This window comes from Elephas maximus, chromosome 12, assembly GCF_024166365.1.
Source record: "Elephas maximus indicus isolate mEleMax1 chromosome 12, mEleMax1 primary haplotype, whole genome shotgun sequence".
Taxonomy (NCBI): domain Eukaryota; kingdom Metazoa; phylum Chordata; class Mammalia; order Proboscidea; family Elephantidae; genus Elephas; species Elephas maximus.
Window position 1 is genome coordinate 72,889,608 of NC_064830.1, and position 23,411 is coordinate 72,913,018.

The following is a 23,411-nucleotide window of genomic DNA, read 5'->3' on the forward strand; positions in this document are numbered from 1 at the left end:
GGTGAAGTGTGTTGGGGAATAATACTCTCTTAGCTAAAAGCCTAAAGAGATCTGGTGCACAGTGGTTAAGCACTCAGCTGCTAACTGAAAGTTCGGCGGTTTGAACCCTCGGAGAAAGATGTGGCAGTCTGCTCCAGTAAAGATTTACAGCTTTGGAAACCCTGAGACAGTTTACTCTGTCCTATAGGATCACTATGAGTTAGAATTGATGGCAACTGGGAAGCTAAAAACTACTAGACTTGAACCTTACAAAGGCAGAGTTTCACATCTTATGCTGCATCTCAGTGCCTAGACTGAGGCCAGGCTCATAAGAAGTCACTCATATTTGACAACTCGTCATCAGGAGCAGGTTAAAAGACAAAGCTCACCTTTTCATAAGGGGTGAATCTCAAAAATGTTACCAAACCAGGCACTGTCATACACATACTTGTGGTTCTATGAGACACAGGACTTTTGACCTCAATCAAACTGGAAACCAAACAGACTCCAGCCCTGAGTTCCGGGACAGGGAGAGAAAGCAAACACAAGACTTGCAGCTTTATCACTTGGCCTCAGTTCCCTCCTGTGGAGAACTGAACACTGCTGTTGATCAGTGAAAAGGAGATTTATTTCCTTGTGCAAAAAATCATTTCAAGTCAGCCTAGTAGTCACACTTGGGTGAGTCTTTCTCACATAAGAAATAGGGGTAGAAGAGGTGCTGTATGTTGTACTCAGCTCGGGCTAAGCAGTGAGCAGCCTCCTGGTCACACTTGCATAGGAGTTCTTGGCATTTGTCCTCTGCTGGTCCTGGAAGAGGCGGGGAAACTAAGGTTAGAGCAGGGACCTGCGAAGACTTGAGGGTGAACACGAGGGAAGCCAGTAAAGCTGGAAGCAGGGAGGGTCATAAGTTGCCTTTGCCTGGCACTTTCCAACTTACCATGTGAACTTACTCCTCAGGCAACTCCAGGAAGGAGGTATGGAAGTTGCCAGAGAGGTGTTTTCAAATGAAGAATCCAAAGTTTGTACAATCTTTTGGCTTCTCTTCTGAATCAGTATTACTATTTAATTTGGAGATCCGTGTCTGCCACAGAAGCAGCCAAGCCTAGGTTTGGAATGCCTACTCTGTCTCTTCCTAGCTGTGTGACCTTGCCTAACTGTTCTGAGCCCACGTTCTCATTTAAAATAGGGCATTATCCACTTGGTTAAAAAAAAAAAGGACCACATAAAGATCAATATCCTAGGCATTAATGAGCTGAAATGGACTGGTATTGGCCATTTTGAATTGGACAATCATATGGTCTACTACGCTGGGAATGACAAATTGAAGAGGGATTGTGTCACAATCATTGCGACTGTCAGTGATAGCAGAATATCCATACACCTACAAGGAAGACCAGTTAATGTGACTATTGTTCAAATTTACACACCAACCACTAATGCCAAAGATGAGGAAATTGAAGATTTTTACCAACTTCTGCAGTCTGAAATTGATCAAACATGCAACCAAGATGCATTGATAATTACTGGTGATTGGAATGTGAAAGTTGGAAACAAAGGATTGGTAGTTGGAAATACGGCCTTGGTGACAGAAACAATGCCAGAGATTGCATGATAGAATTTTGCAAGACCAATGACTTCTTCATTGCAAATACCTTTTTTCACCAACATAAATGGTAACTATACTTGTGGACCGCGCTGGATGGAATATGCAGAAATCAAATCAACTACATCTGTGGAAAGAGACGATGGAGAAGCTCAATATTATCAGTCAGAATAAGGCCAGGGGCCGACTGTGGAACGGACTATCAATTGCTCATATGCAAGTTCAAGTTGAAGCTGAAGAAAATTAGAGCAAGTCCACAAGAGCCAAAATATGACCTTGAGTATATCCCACCTAAATTTAGAGACCATCTCAAGAATAAATTTGGCGCATTGAACACTAATGACCAAAGACCAGGCAAGTTGTGGAATGACATCAAGGACATCATACATGAAGAAAGCAAAAGGTCGTTAAAAAGACAGGAAAGAAAGACCAAAATGTATGTCAGGAGAGACTTTTAAACTTGCTCTTGAACATACACTAGCCAAAGAGAACGGAAGAAACAATGAAATAAAAGAGCTGAACAGAAGATTTCAAAGGCCACTTGAGAAGACAATGTAATGTATTATAACGAAATGTGCGAAGACTTGGAGTTAGAAAACCAAAAGGGAGGAACACATTCAGCATTTCTCAAGCCGAAAGAACTGAAGAAAAGAGTCAGGCCTTGAGTTGCAATACTGAAGGATTCTACAGGAAAAATATTAAATAATGCAGGAAGCATCAAAAGAAGATGGAAGGAATACACCGAGTCACTGTACCAAAAAGAATTGGTCAGTGTTCAACCATTTCAACCTTCAGAACCAATGGTACTGAAGGAAGAAGTCCAAGCTGTACTAAAGGAAATGGCCAAAAACATGGCTGTAATAATTGACAGAATACCAACTGAGATGTTTGAACAAACGGATGCAGCACTGGAGGTGCTTATTTATCTATGTCAAGAAATTTGAAAGATAGCCACCCGGCCAACTGACTGGAAGAGATGCATATTTGTACTTATTTCAAAGAAAGGTGATCCAAACAAATGCAGAAATTATTGAACAATATCATTAATATCACATACAAGTAAAATTTTGCTGAAGATCATTCAAAAACAGTTGCAGCAGTACATTGACAGAAAACTGCCAGAAGTTTAAACTGGGTTCAGAAGAGGACCTGGAATGAGGGATATCATTGCTGATGTCAGATGGATCTTGACTTAAAGCAGAAAATACCAGAAAGATGTCTACCTGTGCTCTATTGACTGTGTAAGGCATTAGATTGTGTGGATCATAACAAATTATGAATAACACTGTGAAGAATGGGAATTCCAGAACAATTATTTGTGCTTATAAGGAAACTGTGCATAGGCCAAGAGGCAGTTGTTCGAACAAAACAAGGGGATACTGCGTGGTTTAAAGTCAGGAAAGGTGTGTGTCAGGGTTGTAGCCTTTCACCATACTTAACCAATTTGTATGCTGAGCAAATAATCTGAGAAGGTAGACTACATGAAGAACAATGTGGCATCAGAATTGGGAAGACTCATTAATAACCTGCAATATGCAGATGACACAACCTTGCTTGCTAAATGTAAAGAGGACTTGAAACACTTACTGATGACGATCAAAGACTACAGCCTTCGGTATGGATTGCATACCGAAGAAAACAAAAATCCTCACAACTGGACCAATAAGCAACATCATGATAAATGGAGAAAAGATTGAAGTTGTCAAGGATTTCATTTTACTTGGATCCACAATCAATGCCCGTGGAAGAAGCAGTCAAGAAAATCAAAGAGCATATTGCATTGGGCACATCTGCAAAAGATCGCTTTGAGGAGAATGAAGAACACCAAGGACGCAAGGTGATTATGAGCCCAAGAGAAAGGGCCACATGAACCAGCGGCTACATCATCCTGAGACCAGAAGAACTAGATGGTGCCCGGCTACAACCGATGACTGCCCTGACAGGGACTACAACAGAGAACCCCTGAGGGAGCAGGAGAGCAGTGGGATGCAGACCCCAAATTCTCATAAGACCAGACTTAATGGTCTGAGACTGGAAGGACCCCAGTGGTCATGGCCCCCAGACCTTCTGTTGCCCCAGGACAGGAGCCATTCCCAAAGCCGACTCTTCAGACGTGGATTGGACTGGACAATGGGTTGGAGAGGGATGCTGGTGAGGAATGAGCTTCTTGGATCAAGTGGACACTTGAGACTAGGTTGGCATCTCCTGCCTGGAGGGGAGATGAGAGGGTGGAGGGGGTTAGAAGCTGGCGAAAAGGACACGAAGAGAGAGTGGAGGGAGAGAGCAGGCTGTCTCATTAGGGGGAGAGTAATTGGAAGTGCGTAGCAAGGTGTATATGGCTTTTTGTGTGAGAGACTGACTTGATTTGTAAACTTTCACTTAAAGCACAATAAAAATTCTTAAAAAAAAAAAAAAAGATCTCTTTGAAGTGTTAAAAAAACCAAAGATGTCACTTTGGGGACTGAGGTATGCCTGAGCCAAGGCATGGTATTTTCAATCGCCTCATACGCATGTAACAGCTGGATAATGAAGAAGGAAGGCCGAAGAATTGATGCCTTTGAGTGGTGTTGGCGAAGAATATTGAATATACCGTGGACTGCCAGAAGAACTAACAAATCTGTCTTTGAAGAAATACAGCCAGAATGCTCCTCAGAAGCAAGAATGGCAAGACTTTGTCTCACATACTTTGGACAGGTTATCAGGAGGGACCAGTCCCTGGAGAAGGATATCATGTTTGGTAAAGTAGAGGATCAGCAAAAGAGAGGACGACCCTCAATGAGGTGGACTGACACAGTGGCTGCAACAATGGGCTCAAGGATAACAAGGATTGTGAAGATGGAGTAGAACCAGGCAGTGTTTCTTTATGTTGTACATATGGTCCTTATGAGATGGCACCTAACAACAACATCCACTTTGCAGGGCTATTGGAACAGCTGGGTGAGCAAGCAGTTGGCACAGGACAGGCAATCAATGATGCCCCACCAGTATTTTTCTGAGTCTACCTCTTCGATAGCCTTAAAGAAAAACAGCTTATTTTAGGAAATGATTGCCTATTCCATTTCCCTGCTTCGTCCTTGGGTTAAGTTATATAGAGAGGCAAAGGTCTAAGTCTCCCGTTGGCCTGAAAATTCCACTCTTAAGAGATTAATTGCTTTGGGTTGGTAAGGTTTTGTGGTCTTCAAGTCATATCTTATTTACCCTAGAAGGTATAATGCCTTAAGCTGCTGTGGATATATCACTTAACCATACCATTCACTGCCATTTAGTGTAGGCTTTTTATTACACACATAAATGAAAAGCAAAACACTATGAAATCCTTCCAGATTCCTTCAAGAGGCACAGGGAAGAAGCATGACTATGGAGACAGCTACCTTGGCCACAGATTTGGTAGCTATACGTCTTTAGACATGTCATTTCACCCTACTCAGACTCCGTTTCCTCTGGGATAAAATGGAAATAATAACGGTACTTATTTCTAAGGGCTGTTGGAAGATGAGAAGAAATCAAGTCAGTAAAATGCAGGGCATACAGCAGGCACTCAGTAAACAGAAGCTGACCCCCTCAAGCTGCCAGCTAGTACCTAAAAACTCCCTCTTAAAATGCACGAGTTCCGTGGCTATTATCAGAAAAACAGAAAGTAACAGGTGTTGATGAGGATGGAGAAATTAGAACCCTCATTCATTGCTGGTGGGAATGTAAAATGGTGCAGCTGCTGTGGAAAACAGTCTGATGATTTCTCAAAAAGTTAAACATAGAATTACCTACCATATGACTCAGCAATTCCACTCCCAGGTATCTACCCAAAAGAATTCAAAGCAGAAACTCAAACAAATGCTTGTACACTAATGTTTACTGAAGGATTATTCACAATGGCCAAAAGGTGGAAACAACCCAAGTGTCCATCTATAGATGAATGGATAAACAAAAGGATATCCATACAGTGGGATATTATTCAATCATAAAATGATGTTCTGATACATGCTATGATGTGGATGAACCTGGAAACCACCAGCTGAGTGAAATAAGTCAGACTCAAAAGGAAAAAACTGTATGCTTCCAGTTATATGAAATATTCAGAACAGGAAATACATAGAGCCAAGTTTATCAGTGGTTATTAGGGGCTGGGAGGGAGGGAAGAATGGGGAGTATTGCTTAAGGGGTTTCTGTCTGGCACCCCAAACTTTTGGTAAAGTTTTGATAAAACTTTTTTGGAAATGGATACTGGTAATTGTTCCAGTAATGCTAATGGTAGATTCGAACTGCCGACCTCTTGGTTAGCAGCTGTAGCACTTTAACCACTATGCGACCAGGGTTTCAGATGGTTCCACTGCATGATGAATATAATTAACACTACTGAATTGTACCCTTAAAAGTGGCTGAAACAGCACATTTTTTTGTGATATATATTTAGCCATACACACACGTACAAGTTCCTTGGAGAACCAGGGAAATGAAGCACGAGAATCAGAAAGTTCATCAACTTCTCTCCTGGGGGACCCACAGGCAACACCCAGAGAGCTTGGCAGCATGGGGAGGGAATGGAGTGATGGGTAGGGGGTGTCAAGCAGGACAGCAGGGGGCCTGGGGACCCTCTGGTGATCATCTCCCAGGCTCTGTCCTGAACAGAGCTGCTTAAAGGTGTTCACCCAGATGACTGCACACAGGTGTTCCCAAACTTGGTCAAGCAACTTCGAGATTATTGCTTTAAATTCTCTCACTTATTAATACTAAGTAATTTTATTTACTTGATTAAACAAATCACTAAATTATGATAAACAAATTCTATCACTGCTGTAAATGGAAAACCAAAATTTTATACCATAAATATAAGGAATTGATTAAAAAATAAATAAAAGCAAAAACAAACAACAATGACAAAATGCCAGTGAAGAAAAAATTCTATTATCATATTCTAGTTAGATGTTGCTGCCTGCCTGAAGCAGTGAGTCCCCAAAATTGGGGTCTCTTGGTTCAAAAAGAGAGACTGACGATTAAATGTAAGAGAGGTTTAACCCCTCTTGTAATCAGACCAGCAGAAAACTGACACTTCCCCCTGCCTAATTGGGAAAATTAACAGAGGGTTGAAAGGGAAAATCTTTCTTTCTTACTTAAATTCCTTTTTTTAAGCATCCTACATTCTGGGAAACATTACAGGGGGGAGGGAACACAAACACCCCCAATTCCAAAAGCCTGTGCTTAAACACTCTGCAAGCTGCTCCAGTTAAAAAACAAAACAAATTTTTTTTTTTTTTTGCCCCAGTTAGAATCCATTAAATGGAAAATAATAAAATGACACAAGAGCTAGTGTTTACTGAGAAATTATGAAGGGGCTGGGCCCTGGGCCAAGGGCTTCATGGTCCTCAGCTCATGCATTTCTCTCAGGGCAGTGTCATTAGCATACCCACTTTATAGACGAGGAATTCAGGAAAGGGTGAGGGGACCAGGGCTCCGACACAGCTCTGCCCAACTCCGGCTGAGAAGGTGGCCACCAACCTCCTCCCATAGTAACCACATCTATGGTCATTCCAGAAACAAGTCCACGGGAAAACACCACACCCACAGGAAGGGAACGGGTGTCACCTCAGGGAAGCATCCACCCTTACAATTCTCGTATGTAGAGTAGCAGAGGGTTGTGTGACTAGAGTTTAAAGACATGGAAAACAGCATACACTTAAGAGAAAAACAAAGGATACAAAACATACTGCTATATTTTTAAAAAGTATGAGCTTGAAAAAGACAAAGGAAAAACACCAAAATGTTAATTTACCAAATGAATGTCTGCATGTATTGCCTTTGGGAGCTTTATTTCCTCTACTTTTACCTTTTGTAATTGCAAACCTCTCTACTTTGAGCCATGAGAGGGTGCTTTTGTTGTAGAAAAATCCATTTTGTAACGAGATTTGAAGAGTAGCTAGCTATTTAAAGGATTAATCTACAATATCTGTTAGATTTAAAATAACCACACCACTCAGTGGCAATGCCAAGAGTTGGCTTGTGGAAGCTTTAGCGGCCCCTCCCCTTCGCTGTCTTCATCAGGTCTTCCTTTCCCTCCCCTTCCATAAATAAACGCAATTTACATTTTGAGAAAATTGTCCTCACCACGTAAATGCCCCTTCACAGTAAGTCCTGTGGCTCCTCATTCCAAGTTACCCCTGGCCCCCAGTAAAGAAAAAACAATAAAATCCGGAAGTGCCTCAAATACACCCTTTGATAGCGTCTGGGGTATTAAAAGCCTGTGAACAGCCATCTAAGATACTCCATTGGTCTCACTCCTTCAGGAGCAAGGAAGAAAACTAAAACACAAGGGAAATATTGGTTCAAAGGACTAATGGACCACATCTACCACAGCCTCCACCAGACTGAGTTTAGTACAACTAGATGGTGCCCGGCTACCACCAGCTGCTCTGACAGGGATCACAATAGAGGGTTCCCAGACAGAGATGGAGAAAAATGTAGAATAAAATTCTAAATCAAAAAGAAAGACCAGACTTGCTGACCTGACAGAGACTGGAGAAACCCTGAGAGTATGGCCCCTGACACCCTTTCAGCTCAGTAATGCGGTCATTCCTGAGGTGCACTCTTTAGCCAAAGATTGAACAGACCTGTGGAACAAAACAAAACTAAAGGGCGCACCAGCCCTGGGGCAGGGACTGGAAAGCAGGAGGGAACAGGAAAGTTGGTAATAGGGAACCCAGGGTTGAGAAGAGAGAGTGTTGACATGCATGGTGTTGTTAACCAGTCATACAACAATGTGTGTACTGTTTAATGAGAAACTCGTTTATCCTGTAAACCTTCATCTAAAGTACAAAAAAAAAAACAGCTTTTGACCCAGAAATTCTGGGACTTGATGCTACAAAAACCCTCACACCCATTCACAAAGGTTTATGAATCAAGTTCTCTGCAACCTCCTATAGTAGTTCATGGGGAAATGGTCAAAGTGAAGCACATTCATGCCATAGACCCAGTGGTTCTCAATCGGGGACGACTGTGCCTTCCAGGGGACACTTGGCAATGTCTGGAGATGTTTTTAGTTATCATGCCTGGGAGTGGATCTAGTGGGGGTGCTACTGGCATCTAGTGGGTGGAGATCAGGGATGCTGCTAAACATACTATAATTCACAGGGCAGCCCTCCACACCAAGGGATTAACCGTTCCAAAATGTCAATAGTGCCCAAGTTGGGAAGCTCTGCCATAGGTTATTAACTAGCTTTAAAAGAATCAGGCCAACTCATATGCTCAAGATGTCCAGAATACACTGTTAAGTGAAAAAAAAAAAAGAAAAATATTAAATACAGGTAGCATGATCTGATTATTGTAATAAACATGTAACTATAGTTAAAATGGAAACCCTGGAGGTATAGTGGTTAAGAACTATAGCTGCTAACCAAAAGGTTGGCAGTTTGAATCCCAGCCCCTCCTTGGAAACTCTGTGGGGCAGTTTTACTGTCTTATAGGGTTGCTATGAGTCGTAACTGACTCCATGGCAACGGATTTGGTTTTTATAGGTTAAACATACATATGTGTATATATCTGTATAAACCCAAACCCAATATATACGCATATATACATACATAGAAGCCCTGGTGGCACAGTGCTTAAAGCGCTTGGCTGCTTTTTGGTTTTTGGTTTGAACCCACCAGCCACTCTGCAGGACAAAGATGTGGCAGTCTCCTTCTATAAAGATTACAGCCTTGGAAACATATATCGCACACACACATTGAAAACAACCTGGAGGAAGATATGCCAAACTTTTAACACTGGTTAGTTAACTCTGGTGGATGGAGTATAACTTTCCACATCACAATATTTCTGTAATGTTTGAATTTTTCACAACAAACACGTACTAGGTTTGGATCAGGAAAACCATACACATGCGGCAATAAAAACAATCTGTAAAAACTGGTGATAGGCCAGGTGAGTACGGGAGTGAGGGACCCTCCTGCGCATAAACCCTGCACAATGGAGAGGTGGCCCCTGGGGCAGTGCGACCTGATGGGGGCTCCTGAGGAAGGAGCCACTGCAGCACCCTGGTTAGTATCACAGGGCCAACCAGCATTGGATTCCCTGAGCTGGCTAGAGACAGGCTGTGGATGACAGGGGGGAGGGTGCACAGGCAAACCGGACCAACACCTCCAAGTTGTCCCCGGCCATTGCTCTTGCTTCACTGTCTCACCATCCCCCAGCAAGTCCTGTACTTCTACCTTCCAGCAAACGCATCCAGAACCCAGCCCTTGCCACCACCTCTACTGCCACCACCTCTCAGGGAGACCACTGCAACAGCCTCATAACCATGGCCGGCCTCTACCCTTGCCCCGGCCTCTACCTTTGCCCCGTTCAGGACATTTTCCATTCAGCAGCCTGAGGGGTTCTATTAAAACGCAAATCTGCTCACGTTCTTCCTCAACTCAAAACCCTCCCAGGCTCCCGGCTCTTCAGAAAAATGCCTCCATTGCCCCAGGTGATCTGGCCCCCATCACCCTCTGACCTTACCGCCTAACTCTCTCCCCTCAGGTGACTCTGCTCCCCATCACAATCCTCCTTGTGTTCCTCAGACCACCCAGCCTTTGAGCCTCCCACCACCTGGAAGGCTCTTCTGGGCAGATCATCACATAGCTAGCCCCAGGTCTCTGCTTCAATGGCTTCTTATCAGCGAGACCTTCCGCTTCATTCCACTTAAAACAGTACTCCTCAGGCAACACAGCAGAGAACCCCTGAGGGAGCAGGAGAGCAGTGGGATGCAGACCTCAAATTCTGGTAAAAAACCCAGACTTAATGATCTAGGTCTGACTGAGACTAGAAGGACCCTGAAGTCATGATCCACAGACCTTCTGTTAGCCCAAGACAGGAATCATTCCCAAAGCCAACTCTTCAGATAGGGATTGGACTGGACTATAGGTTAGAAAATGATACTGGTGAGGAGTGAGCTTCTTGGCTCAAGTAGACACATGAGACTATGTGGGCAGCTCCTGTCTGGAGGGGAGATGAGATGGCAGAGGGGGTCAGAAGCTGGCTGAATGGACATCGAAATATAGGGTGGAGAGAAGGGCTGTGCTGTCTCATTAGGGGGAGAGCAACTAGGAATATATAGCAAGTTGTATATAAATTTTTGTATGAGAGCCTGACTTGATTTGTAAACTTTCAATTAAAGAACAATAAATAATAAAAATTAAAAAAAAATTTTTTTAAAGAGTACTCTTACCCTGCACTCTGTTTTATTTTTCAACACAGCACTTGTCAGAGCACTTACACACCCTATGCATTTCCCTGTCTGCTGACTCTTCTCTCTCTAGACTGCAAAGCCTTACTGCTCTGACTTGCCCACCACTGTTTCTCCAGCACCTCGCAAAGAGTCTGGCACAGAGCAGATTCTCAACAGTATTCTTTGGAAGGATACAGAAAAGCCATACATCATTTTCAATTCTCACACAAACACAGCAGTTAAGTGTTATTATTCTCATTTTACAGATGAGAAAAGTGAGGCTCAGAAGGATTCAATGGCTCATTGAAGGTCACAGAGCTGGGAAGGGGCAGACCCAGATTCTAGCCCAGAAGCTCCTGACCTAATGTCTATCCTCCCTTGCCCTCTCACCCTCCTCCTCCGCAAGCAAGAAAGATTCTCTCAAAAACAAGACTTGGCCCCTACTGCTCTGTGGCCTCAGGAACCCGGGGCCATTGTGTTGTTCTAGAAGAATAAAAACTTGAGAGGAAAACTAGCTCCCAAGGGTCAAGTGGTTTGCCCATCACACTTAAAATTATTTGAGACCTGCCTATAAATATTATTATAGCCTTTAAAAAAATTTTTTTTAAATATTTAAGTCAGGCCCATAAATGGAAACTGGGCCAAACCTGTCATTAAAATAAATTTTTAAAAAAAGCTAACTATGCCTAGAATATCTCCAAACAGAATAAGAATATTTTTAACCAAAAATACATAATAGATATTTTGGTTCTTCTGGTTCCTTTCGTTTGGTTCAGGGAGAGGAGTTCTGTAAACAGGCATAGACTTCACCAGCAGAAATACCAATAAATATCTTACAAACATCATTTTCACGTGGTGAGGGCCAAGCAGAAAATGCTAGTTAAGGGAGAAGGGAACAGTCTTTGACAGATTTTCCATTCAAGCCCCATTTTTCCACTCTACCGCATATACTGGAGGACAGTTTGGGGACAGGAAATGTGTCCAGAAATGAGCATGTCACCACCACATTGGGCAAATCACTTCCTCTCCCTGGGCCTCAGTTTCCCCAACTCTAAATGAGAGTTTTGGATGAGATGATGTCTAGGGGTCCTTCTTGTCCTTAAAAGTTGATATTACATCTCCATTTTAATCCAGCTCTGCTCAGGTGTCAACTCCTAACTGTCCACACTAGGGGGACATGGCTGAAAATCGATGCTTATCTGGAAACATCCTGCTACTAACCCTTACGATAGACTCCTTGCCTCCAGAACAGACCAAGTCCTCAGAAGCCGGGGTGTTAGGTGGGAATCACACCAGCTTCTCCATTCTCTCTAGCAGAGGTAGCAGAGGTCAGAGAGAAGCTCAGACCTGAGAGAGAGCAGGGAAACAATAACAACCTCTGTCCCATCTATCAATCACCTTACAGGTTACAAATCCTTTTTTCACCTTCGTAACACCCATCTTCCAGGCAAGGAAACTGAGGTTCAGAGAGGTCAAGTCATTGGCTTAAAGTGATGAAACCAGTTTTCCATCCTGACAATTTGTTGTTCTATCCACAGCCCCACCTGGCCCTCCCATGGGTCATTTCTAGCTCCTCGTTGACTCAGAGACCATTGCCCAACTCCAGTCCTACCAACATTCTGCCTGTACTCACTTGCTATTTTTTGTCTAAATTGATTTGGCTTGTGAATTAAACTTATTTTTAAAGGAAACTGCTAATGGAAAACGCCATCCATCAGAAAGGTAATGTTAAAAATAAATAACTCACCCCTTTTTTATTGCTTAGTTTTCAAATCCAGTAACGTTGCCCGGAGGGAGACTCTACATTTTGAACTGTGGCTTTGTCTTTCTTTTAATTTTAGTAAAAAATTAGTAGTGGCTAAAAAACCCTGGTGGTGTAGTGGTTAAGTGCTATGGCTGCTAATCAAAGGGTCGCCAGTTTGAGTCCACCAGGCGCTCCTTGGAAGCTCTATGGGGCAGTTCTACTCTGTCCTGTAGCGTCACTCTGAGTCAGAATCGACTCGACGGCACCGGGTTTGGTTTTGGTTTTAAACCAAAAAACGAAACCTGTTGACGTCAAGTTGATTCCAACTCATAGCAACCCTACAGGACAGAGTAGAACTGTTCCATAGGAACAGCCAGTTGGATTCAAACTGCTGACCTTACAGTTAGCAGTCGAGCCCTTAACCACTGTGCCACCAGGGCTCCTTACTAGTGACTGGTCATGTAAGATATATGCTGTTGTGTTAGAATGGATTATGTGACAATTATCCTTATTAGACACGTTACTGTGGCTAAAAAGAGATAGAGAGACCAAGATAGGAGAATGCTCTTTCTCTTTTTTAAAAAGGGATTATCAGGAAAGAATACTCTTTTCAACGAATGGTTCTGGGCCAACTGGATCACCACATGCAAAGGCATAGAGCTGGATCCCTACCTAATGCCACATACAAAAATTCAGTCAAAATAGATCAACAACCTAAATAGAGGAGCTGAAACTATAAAACTCCTAGAAGAAAACATAGGGTTAAATCTTCATGACCTTAGATTTGGCAATGGATTTCCTAAATATGACACCGAAACCACAAATAACAAAAGAAAAAAATAGATAAATTGGACTTCATCAAAATTAAAAAATTTTGTGCACCAAAGGACATTATCAAGAAAGTGAAAATTCAATCTATAGAATGCGACGAAATATTTGGCTCACCATATCTTATGAGGAAACCAGAATGTATAAAAAATTCTTACAACTCGACAACAAAAAGACAAGCAATCCAATGTAAAAACTGGGCAAAGGACTTGAATAGAAATTTCTTCAAAGAAGATATGCAAATAGCCAACAAGCACATGAAAATATGCTCGATGTCATTAGCTGTCAGAGAAATGCAAATCAAATCACAATGAAATACCACTTCAAACCTAGCAGGATGGCTATGATTAAATAAAAAAAAACATTACAAATGTTGGTGAGGATGTGGCAAAACAGGAACACCCATACGCTGCTGGTGGGAATGTAAAATGGATCAGCTGCTGTGAAAAACAGTTCTAGCCCTTTCTCAGAAAGTTAAACATAAAATTACCATATGACCCAGCAATTCCATTCCTAGGTATATACCCAAAAGAACTGAAAACAAGTACTCAAATACTTGTACACAAATGTTCATGGCAGCACTATTGGTAACAGCCAAAAAGTGGAAACAACCCAAATGCCCATTTAAAAGATGAACGGATAAACAAAATGTTGCATATATATATACCATGAAATATTTACAGTCATGAAAAGGAACAAAACAGTGATACATGCTACAACATGGATGAACCTCCCAAACATTCTGCTAAGTGGAAGAAGTCAGGTGCAAAAGGCCATGTATTGTATGATTCCATTTATATGAAATACCCAAAAGAGGTAAATTCACAGAGACAGAAAGCAATTGGTGGTTGCCAGGCTTTGGGGGATGGATAATGGTGAGTATGTAGCTTTCTTTAGCAGTGATGAGAATGGTTTGGAACAAGATAGAAGTGCTGGTTGGAGCACATTGTAAATGTACTAAATATCACTGAGTAGTATTTTCATCCAAAATAAAATTAAATATTTAAAAAACTAAAAAATGATTAATTCTATGTTATCTGAATTCTACCTCAATTAAAAAAAAAAGTGGGTGGGGGAATCATCAAGTGATAGAGAGGCGTCAAAGCGAAGGTGGCACCAAACTGAGAGGTTCTCCTCTACACAGTTAGAAGAATTGAAAGAGAAATAGCTTTCCCCTTTTGGGACTCAGGGTTAGTTTTAAAGCTGTGTTCATGTGCTCCCTCAAATCCTGTGTCTTACACATTTCACATTGGGGAATACTTCAGAGTCATCCTCACTGGAAGTTCGGCGTTGGGTCATTTTTTCAACAGACGTTTAATGACATTTCCTCTGCATGAGGCACTGTGTCATTTCACTCTCAGAACAGGGAGGCATGATTTCCACCCCCAATTTAATGGTGAGGAAACAGTCTCTCAGAGATTAGGACTTGCCCAAGGTCATTCAACCGGATATGCATTAAGGCAGAACCTGAATCACTGACTGAGCTGTTGGTCACTAGGCCAAGGATTGCACATGAGATATCCACCACAGGAGGCAATTTAATGAGTGATACAAGTAGAGACGAATACACAGGAATAGTCTCCATTTCAACAAATAATGGGACTCACTTTTTTTTCTTGAAACATTTGGTGCTTTGGTCTGCCTTCTGTTTTCCTGGGTTTTCTAGAAATATTTCTATTCCATAGCAAACTCAATGAAATATGGTAATTAACACTTGGCCTCAAAGTCAGAGAGACAATAGGGTGTGGTGGAGACTACGACGAATGGGAGAGGCAGCCTCCATACATAAAGGGCAGCTTCTCTCAGCTCTAGCCAATTGTTACCACATGGGTCTAATGTTGTTAGAGTCTCCAGTTTTTCAGACATTCAAAAATTCAGATTTTTTCTTATGTGAAAGATCTTGATTTTTAACATATTGGCTCAAAATGATTTTCCAAATATGCAGGGAGGGGGAGCAGAACATCTGCAGGATGAACGTGGCCCAGGGGCCGCCAGCCTGCAGTATTACCATCCCTGTTAGCAGAGATGAGGGATCAGTGGTCCAGGGAGGGGAGAGGGTTTTCCCAGGGTTCCCAGGGGGTAAGTGGCAGGCCGGCTCCAGAGTTTTGCCTGGTCCAGCCTGGGTCAGGCTCAAGGAGGAAGGACCTGTGAGAGGGACACTCAGAAGAGAGACTCAGTACAAGTTCTAAGCCTGGGCCTGCTGTCCCTCCAGCCATGAGGATGACACCTGACTGAGGCCTCTGGCCCTCCTTGGAGTAGGACGTATGGGACTGGGCCTTAGAACCAAGGTCCAGGAGGGTCATCATCATGCCAAGTTGGAGCCGGTCCACACCGGTGAGAGGTTCCCATATCTCGGCTGGAGTTGAGGAAATGGAGGTATGGGGCCCTCTGGCCCTCTCCTTTCCTTTCTTTTGCTATTTTTGTTTCTAACATTGGGAAGATTTTCAAATATACACAGAAGTTGAAAGAACTGTTAGTGAACATTTATATATTCACCATGCAGAGCTTCCTGCTGACATTTTGCTTTATTGCTTACCTCTCCATCTGTCCATCCCTCTATCCATCCTTCAATCCACCTTATTATTATCATTTTGACGCATTTTAAAGTAAGTTGCAGGCATCAGTGCACTTCTACCTTAAACACGTCAGGCTGTGTATTCCCTTTCTTTTTAACTTTAATTCACAAATAAGTCATGAAGACATTCTCCACCCTCTTTTTCTTTAAATGGAAATGTTATTAAGTCGCCTTTTACCATCACCTCTCTTAACCCAATCATGCCTCTGAGATGATCTCAGCCACCCTCAGTTTGGAATACATGCTTCTATGCCTTTTTCTGAGTTTTGAACATGCGTATACAGCCATGGAGCCCTGGTGGTGCAGCGGTTAAAAGCTAAGACCACTAACCAAGAGGTCGGCAATTTGAATCCCCCAGCCGCTCCTTGGAAACCCTATTGGGCAGTTCTATTCTGTCCTATAGTGCAGCTATAAGCGGGAGCTGACTCCACAGCAGTGGGTTTGGATTTTTTTGGTTTGTTTATACATTCACAGACGCCCTGGTGGCACAGTGGTTTAAGCGCTTGGCTGCTAACCAAAAGTTCAGGAGTTTGAATCCACCAGCCACTCCATGGGAGAAAGATGTGAAGATTATAGCCTTGGAATCCTGCGGGGCAGTTCTACTCTGTTCTATAGGGTTGCTATGAGTCAGAATTGACTTGACAGCAGTGGATTTGGTTTTCTTTCTTTTTTTTTTGGTACATAGCTATAGAAAATAGTATGGTATTATTTTGCAAGTTTCTGATTTAAAAAAATTTTTTTAACACAAATAGTGCTGTACTGGACAAGTCATTCTGCAGTTAGCTTCTTCGCTCAACGCCTTTCCATGTCAGCATGAGGTCCTACCTTATCCTTTCTCCAGGCTGCAGAATATTCCACAGTGTAGACGTATCATAGGCTTATTTAAGCCAGCCCCCTTCCGATAGATATTTAGGTTGTTTATACCTGGTGTCATTTCTGTCTTATTCCTTTTTGTGCAGACATAGAAAAAATAGTCTTCTTCGTTTTTGTTTTGAAGCGCTCAATGTTAAAGATCACTTATAACAGATGAACCTAAGGGGCTGTCTACGGAGAGTTAGCAGGAGCTGTAAATTACCACAGGGAGGGCATACAGGTCATCTGGCTCTGCCAGGATGCCCAGGGCATGCCCAGGTGGTTGGTGTGTGTAGCCCTGGGCACTCACCGCACACCACGCGATTATCAGTGCACTTCCAGGAGTAGCGGTCCAGCTTGGGCCTACAGCCGGCCTCCTCAGCGAGTCCATAGCAGCAGTCATGGCGATGGCAGCACCTGCAGATGGCAGACGGTAGATCAGTAGGTGGGTGGAGCCAGGTGCCTCTGCTCACCATCCACCCAATTAGGACTACACATGAGTGACATTCCTACAAGCGGCCAGTGTCCACTGGTCCAAGCTGTCCCTGATAAACCCCCTCCCTCAGAGATAATTCAGCTGGCCCCAGTGTGCCATGCACTGCTTCATTCCCCTGACCCAGCCTCCCTCTCTGAGTCTCTGAGATGAAGCCACGCTGATCTCCTCTCTATTTCTGGAATGAGCTAGCCCCTCCTGCCTCCTGGCTTTGCCCTGTTGTACCCTCTGCCTGGGACAACATCATGGCCATTCTTCTTTCTTTAGGTCTCAGCTCCTCCACCCTCACCTCCCCAGGCTGGGATGGCCTCCTTGTTACATTCTCTCATTAAACCAGGTTTTTTCCCTTCAGGGTGGTTTTAAGGAGTCATCCCCTCATCTCCCCAGGCTACAATGTCTCCTTTTTACACCCTCTCATTAAACCAGGTTCCTTCCCTTCAGGGAGGGTTTTAACTGAGTCACTCACTCTTTAAGCAGGAGACTGATTGCCATCTGTCCTCACAGACCCTGAGCTTTATGAGGGCAATCCCTGTCTGTCCTGTTCCTCACAGCCTGGCACACAGTAGGACCTCAATAAATATTTACTTTGAACAATTCCCTGAGGAACACCCATGAATGCCTTTAGCCCTGTTAATCATTTCCTCATTCACTCACTGGTGTCTCCATCTACCCATCAGCCTCTACTCTCTGTCAAGCCCTGCCCTCACAGACCCCTCTCACTGGGGGGTGGGGAGGAAAGGCAGACAGGCCCCCAGACAGTTCATACATGGTGAGAAATGTTGGGATGTGGGTAAGACAAGGGATTTTGGAAGCCCAGAGGAGGTGCCAGGCCCAACTGGGCATCAGGGAAGGCTTCCTGGAGGGGGTGATGCTTGAAATGTAATTGGAAGGACATGCAGGAGCCAGACAACGGTGTGGGGAGGGCGTGGCTGGCAGCAGGAGCATCAAAGGCTCAGGGGTAAGAAAATGCTGACAAGTAACAATCACATCCAGCTAGGAAACCAAAATCAAAAAAACCAAACCCGTTGCATTGAGTCAATCCCGACTCGTAGCAATCTTAGAGGACAGAGTAGAACTGCCCCATATGGTTTCCAAGGACCACCTGGCGGAGTCAAACCGCCAACCTTTTGGTTAGCAGCCATAGCTCTTAACCTCTATGTCACCGGGGTTTCCCCAGCTAGGAAAGAGGTGTGTAAATTCTGCAGTCTGCCTCCTGCTAGCTGTGCAAACAGGTAAGGGGCTGCACCCTCGGAGCCTCGGTTCCTCATCTGTAACATAGGGAGACCATCATACCTGCCTCTGGGACAGCTGTGGAGAAGTGAGAGGAGCCAGGAAAGCTCTTAGCCCACAGCCTTGCACACAAGAGGCGATTCTCCCACAGTAGGAGGGCACCATGATCAGGAGCATGGATACAGCCAACACCCTGGATTCAAATCCCAGCTCCCACCTCCAGCTCCCTTTGTGGCTGTAGACCGGTTACTTAACTTTTCTGTGCCTCAGTTTCCTCATCAGTGAGGACTCAATGGGTGCTCAGGGCAGTTCCTGGTGCACTGTTAGTCTCATCAACTTTATGTTACTTCTCAGACAAAGCAATCACCCCATGGCCAGGGTGGGGCAGTGGCTCCACAGTTTGGCCTCATTGGCCACCTTTTCCCAGGAGACCCTCTACCTATGAGGTAGTACCACATGCTGTACCTTCCTGGGCCAAATTCCACACCTCACTGTTGCGTACTCACAGGTCTTGACTAACCCCACAGAATGTGGAGGACTCCAGGCTGGTCTGAGATCACACTCACCAGTCTGTGGTGTCCCGGGGCCGGCCTTGGCCACCTAGGCCACAGTGGCAACCATAGCTTATGTAGGCCAGGGCAGAGAGGGTGCTGGCACACTCCAGGGTTCCTGCCAGCTCGAGGAGCCCACGCCGGTGCACATGAGACTTCCTGGAGGCTGAGGAGAAAGCAAAGGTCTAAGGCTGGGGAGCAGGGCTGTGCCAGCCCTGGGATAGAGGAGGGCACCAGCCTCAGAAGGGCCTGGATGCTGTGGCCTGACTGGTGGGCTTTCAATCCTGCTTCTCCTACTTCATCCCTGTGTGACCTTGAACAAGTTACTCAACCTCTCTGTGCTTTGATTTTCTCATCTGTGAAATGGAGGGCTATGGTGGTGTGTGTAAAGCAGCTGGCACCTAACAAGCTCTGAGCATCACTATCATTATGCTCAAGGCAGCCATGAAGGGAAAACAAGCCACCGAGCCCCAGCACCTGAGAGGTCACACCACTGGGCCTTTGCACAGGCTGCTCCCTCTTCCTGGATTGCCCTTCCCTGCCTTTGTCAACTCCAGACCTGGTCAGAGTTCATGTCATGCATCAAACGTTTATTCAGCTCCTGGTGCTGTACTCTGGGCATCCAAGGTGAACTAAACAAGGTCTCCGCCACCAAGGAGGAGCCCTATGTGGGGGCTCCCCAGCCCTGGGGCCCCCCACCCTGCTCCTCTCCAGACTCTGGCTTAGGGCCCTTTGCATCTGCTCTTATTTTCACTGCCCGGGTTTCCTTCCACATTTGGGGGGCCCTGTGGCCCGAGCCCAGTCATATCTCGGAATCCCACATCCCCCCGGACACATAGCGTGCACAACAGGGAGGAATGATGGGAATTCCTGCATTTGACAGGTGAGAAAGAGGAGGTTCAACAAGGTCCTGAACTGGGCTCCACTTCCAGCTTCTGACCAACCCTGAGCCCCTTCCTCCTCGCCTAATAACAGCAGGGAAGGGAGCCTTACCAGGGTTGATGGAGTTGAGGGGTATCATGGGGGCCACTGTTTGGAATCATGGACCTCCAAAATTCACTGTGACCTGGGGTCCTAGAATCCCAGAGCAGCCCCTCCTTCTGGTGAGGCAATGGGTCCACACTCCAGCCTTTGGTCACAACAACCACGGTGGTGGTGACAGAAGTAGGTACAATTCCTCGAACACCAACTGGGATCCCCATTTACAGCCATCATCTCATGTCAATGTCACAGCCTCCTCGTGGGCAGCTGTTGCCCCACTTACAGATGGGGAGGCTGAGGCCGAGGGAGGTCAAAGGACCCACCCCAGGTCACACAGCCAGTGAGTGTCAGAGCTGACACTCCACCCAGGCTGCCTGATCCTGCCTATACTCTTTGCCAACTGACCATCTGACAGAGATTCATACGTTGCATTTGGTTGTCCCGTCTGTTCCTTCTCTTTTCATCACACTGACTTTTTTGAAGAGTTCAGACCAAAATTAATTCCAATATATATTTTTTCTCAGCAAAAAAACTGTGTATTAGTATGGGGTAATAGAAGTGGATCAAGTGGAGAGAAAATGTAAAGATGACTTTAGAGATGCCATCTTTACCTTCTTTTCTGGGTCACCAGTCCTCCTTCTCCCAGGAGGAGCCAAATGGTGCTCCGAGCAGTCTGCGCCTCTGCCTAGAATCTCCCATGGCTCCCTCTGCTCTGGGAATAATGCTCAGAGGCCCCACTGCCCCAGAGGATCTCAGAGAGCCAGCCCCTCCTCCTCCCCAGTGTCCTCTCTCTATGCCCTCCACAAGTACCCTCCACTTCGGGCACGTGAAATAATTTCTAGTTCCTCAAATTACAGCCCCCTTGCATACACCCTCTGTTGGAAATGTCCTCACCCCATCCTCACCTGGCTCAGGTGTCACCTTCCTTGAGTCCTCCTGGCCCCCAGTCACCACAGCGGCTCCTGTCACTTTGCACTGTCTGCTTATGGGTGTGCCCCCTCCAGCCTGGGGGCTCCTTGAAGGCAAATCGAAGCCTTAGGCAGCCCCATGTCCCCTGGCACACGGTGAGCACCCAGGAAAGGTCCCTTACTTTTGACCCAACCAAGCCCCATGGAACATCCCACTCTAAGCACCCCTGACAAGGTCGTAGTCCCAACCCTAGCCCCTGAAGCTGTCCCCAGAGGCCCTTTCCACGCTACCCCACCACTTTGTGGGCACAGCCCTCCAGAGGGCCTGGAGCAGGGCGGACACCCAGCACTGGGCTTGGAGCCAAGAAAACACTCTTGTGCCAACCTAGGTGGGGCAGGTCATGCCAGGGTCTGTTTGCCCTGATCCCCACGGCAGCCTTCGCTGGGAGTGCCAGGGCTGTCTGTGCCTCCGTGGCCCAGGGTCTCTGTGGTGTATGTGTGTGCATGTGTGTGTGTGTGTTGGGTTGTGTAATCTGTGTGCATGTCTCTTACTTCCTGAGTCTGTGAGTATATCAACTATGTGTTGTGTTTTCCCCTGTGTAGCTCTTCTCTGTGTGCGTTTGTGTGTCTGTGTCAGTGAATGGGTGTGGGCCAGTTGAACAAATCCTTGTGTGGTATGTCCGTGAGAATCTGTGTACAAATTTGCCCCTTTGGGTGTTCCTGAGTGTGAATCTGTGTGTGTGTGCACATGCGTTTGTGTGTCCATGTCAGTAAGAGCGTAAGTCGTGTGCAAATTCGTGTGTTTCTGTGCCTGTGTGCGTCTGTGTGTGTGTGTACCTGGGCATGTGTGTCCCTGCTGGAGTGTTTGTGTTTTGGATCCACGTGTATGTGTGAATTTGCCCCTTTGGGTGTTCTTGAGTGTGGATCTGTGTTTGCGTGTGTCCATTGTGTGTCAGTTTGCTCTGGGGGCCGTCTCGGGTGACCCTGAGTGTGTGTCTGTGTGTGTGTGTGCTCCCCGCAGTATCTCTGCCTGAGTCTGCAATGTGGGGCCCTGTGAGCCTGTCCATGAGCCCACACCCATGTTCCCAGCTGACTCTGAGTGGTTCTCGTCTGTGCGTCTCCGTGCTCCTCCTGTCTGTAACTTCTTGCTGAGTGTGAGTGTGTGCACCCCCAGAACACGCAGCCACAGAGGGGACTTCTTCAAGGGCCACCCCCAGGTGGGTGAGAGGAGACAGTATGTCCATCCTCCTCCCTCAGGTAGGGCTGGGCCCTTCTGCCCCTGCTTCTCTCAGCCTCTGGTGTCCTCCTGGTGGTCCTATCTCAGGCCCCATGGATGGAGGGAGTGAAGGGTGAGTTCACAGGACCCCCAGTCGGGGGCGGCTGCAGTGCATTACAAAGAGTGGGAGAGGTGTGTGTGTGCGCGGGATCTCTGGGTCCCTGGGGAAGGGATGGAGGAGTCCTGCTCCTGGGTGCCTGGAAAGGAATGAATGAATGGGCGTCCTTACAGAGGGCTGGAGGGGGACTGTAGGGCTGCTGGGACCCTGGGGAAGGCCAGTGAGTTAGAGTCCTTGCAGAGGAGTGGGGAGCCAGGGCTCCTGGGTGCCTAAGCAGGGCTGAGGGCATCTTGGGGAATTCTTGGGTCCCCGGGGACTGGTCTCTCACTCACCCGCCCCAGGTCCGGGCCCGAGGTCCGGCAGCAGCGACAGCAGGAGCAGCATTACTGGCAGGCACAGAAGCTGCGGGCCCATGGATGGTGGCAGGTGTGGGGCGGTCTGCTGGCGAGCGCAGCCACCTTGCCCGGCAAAGCCCAGTGACCCGCCCGGCCCCGCCCCCTCCTCTCCCCCGGCCCCGCCTCATCCCCCCATCTCCGCCTTACCCCCGCATCTCCGCCTCACCCTGCCGCGGGCGTGGGTGGAGCCCAGCAGGGGCTGGAGCGGGGCTGCCGCCAGGGGCCACAAGCGTCCGCCTGGGCCACGGTGTATGCAGCTGTGGAATGGGCGCGAGGGGCTCCGGTTTGGAAAGAATCATAGACGCAAGGCGTTAGCACAGCCCCGGGCATAGAGTAAACGCGCAACCGAGATGCACAGGTGACGTTGGTATTAGGATCCGCAGCCCCACAGTGCTCACCAGGGCAAACCACAAGGGGCAGAGAACTTGAATTTCCCTTAAAATAATAATTCAAAAAGTGGGGATCTTGGCTCCTGAAATCCTTCAAAACCAACTCTGTACACACCCCCTCCCCAGCCCCTCCCCAACCATAGTGGGGAAACTGAGGGGCCATGGATTGGTCTAAGGTCACACAGAGGGTGCTGGTAAGTGATGGGGCTGGACTCTTGGGGGAGGGAGGCCTGGCCTTAGCTGTGTCCAGGCAATCCCAGCATCCCATACCCTTCCCGCCTCAGGCTTCTCATCTCTTCATCTATGTGAGGCAAGGAAGGTATCCACCGTAGGGCTTAATACTGAAAAGT

General features: G+C 46.1%; 1 protein-coding gene across 1 annotated transcript; it reads right to left on the reverse strand.

The window, feature by feature from the left end:
* Positions 1-640: 640 nt before the first annotated feature.
* PLA2G10 (phospholipase A2 group X) lies at positions 641-22,691 on the reverse strand. Its single transcript, XM_049905029.1, has 5 exons — positions 22,610-22,691; positions 19,070-19,220; positions 17,091-17,197; positions 15,581-15,709; positions 641-786 (listed from the first exon to the last, which is right to left on the reverse strand). Exons 1-5 carry the CDS (start codon positions 22,689-22,691, stop codon positions 641-643), a joined length of 615 nt encoding a protein of 204 aa, XP_049760986.1.
* Positions 22,692-23,411: the final 720 nt, after the last annotated feature.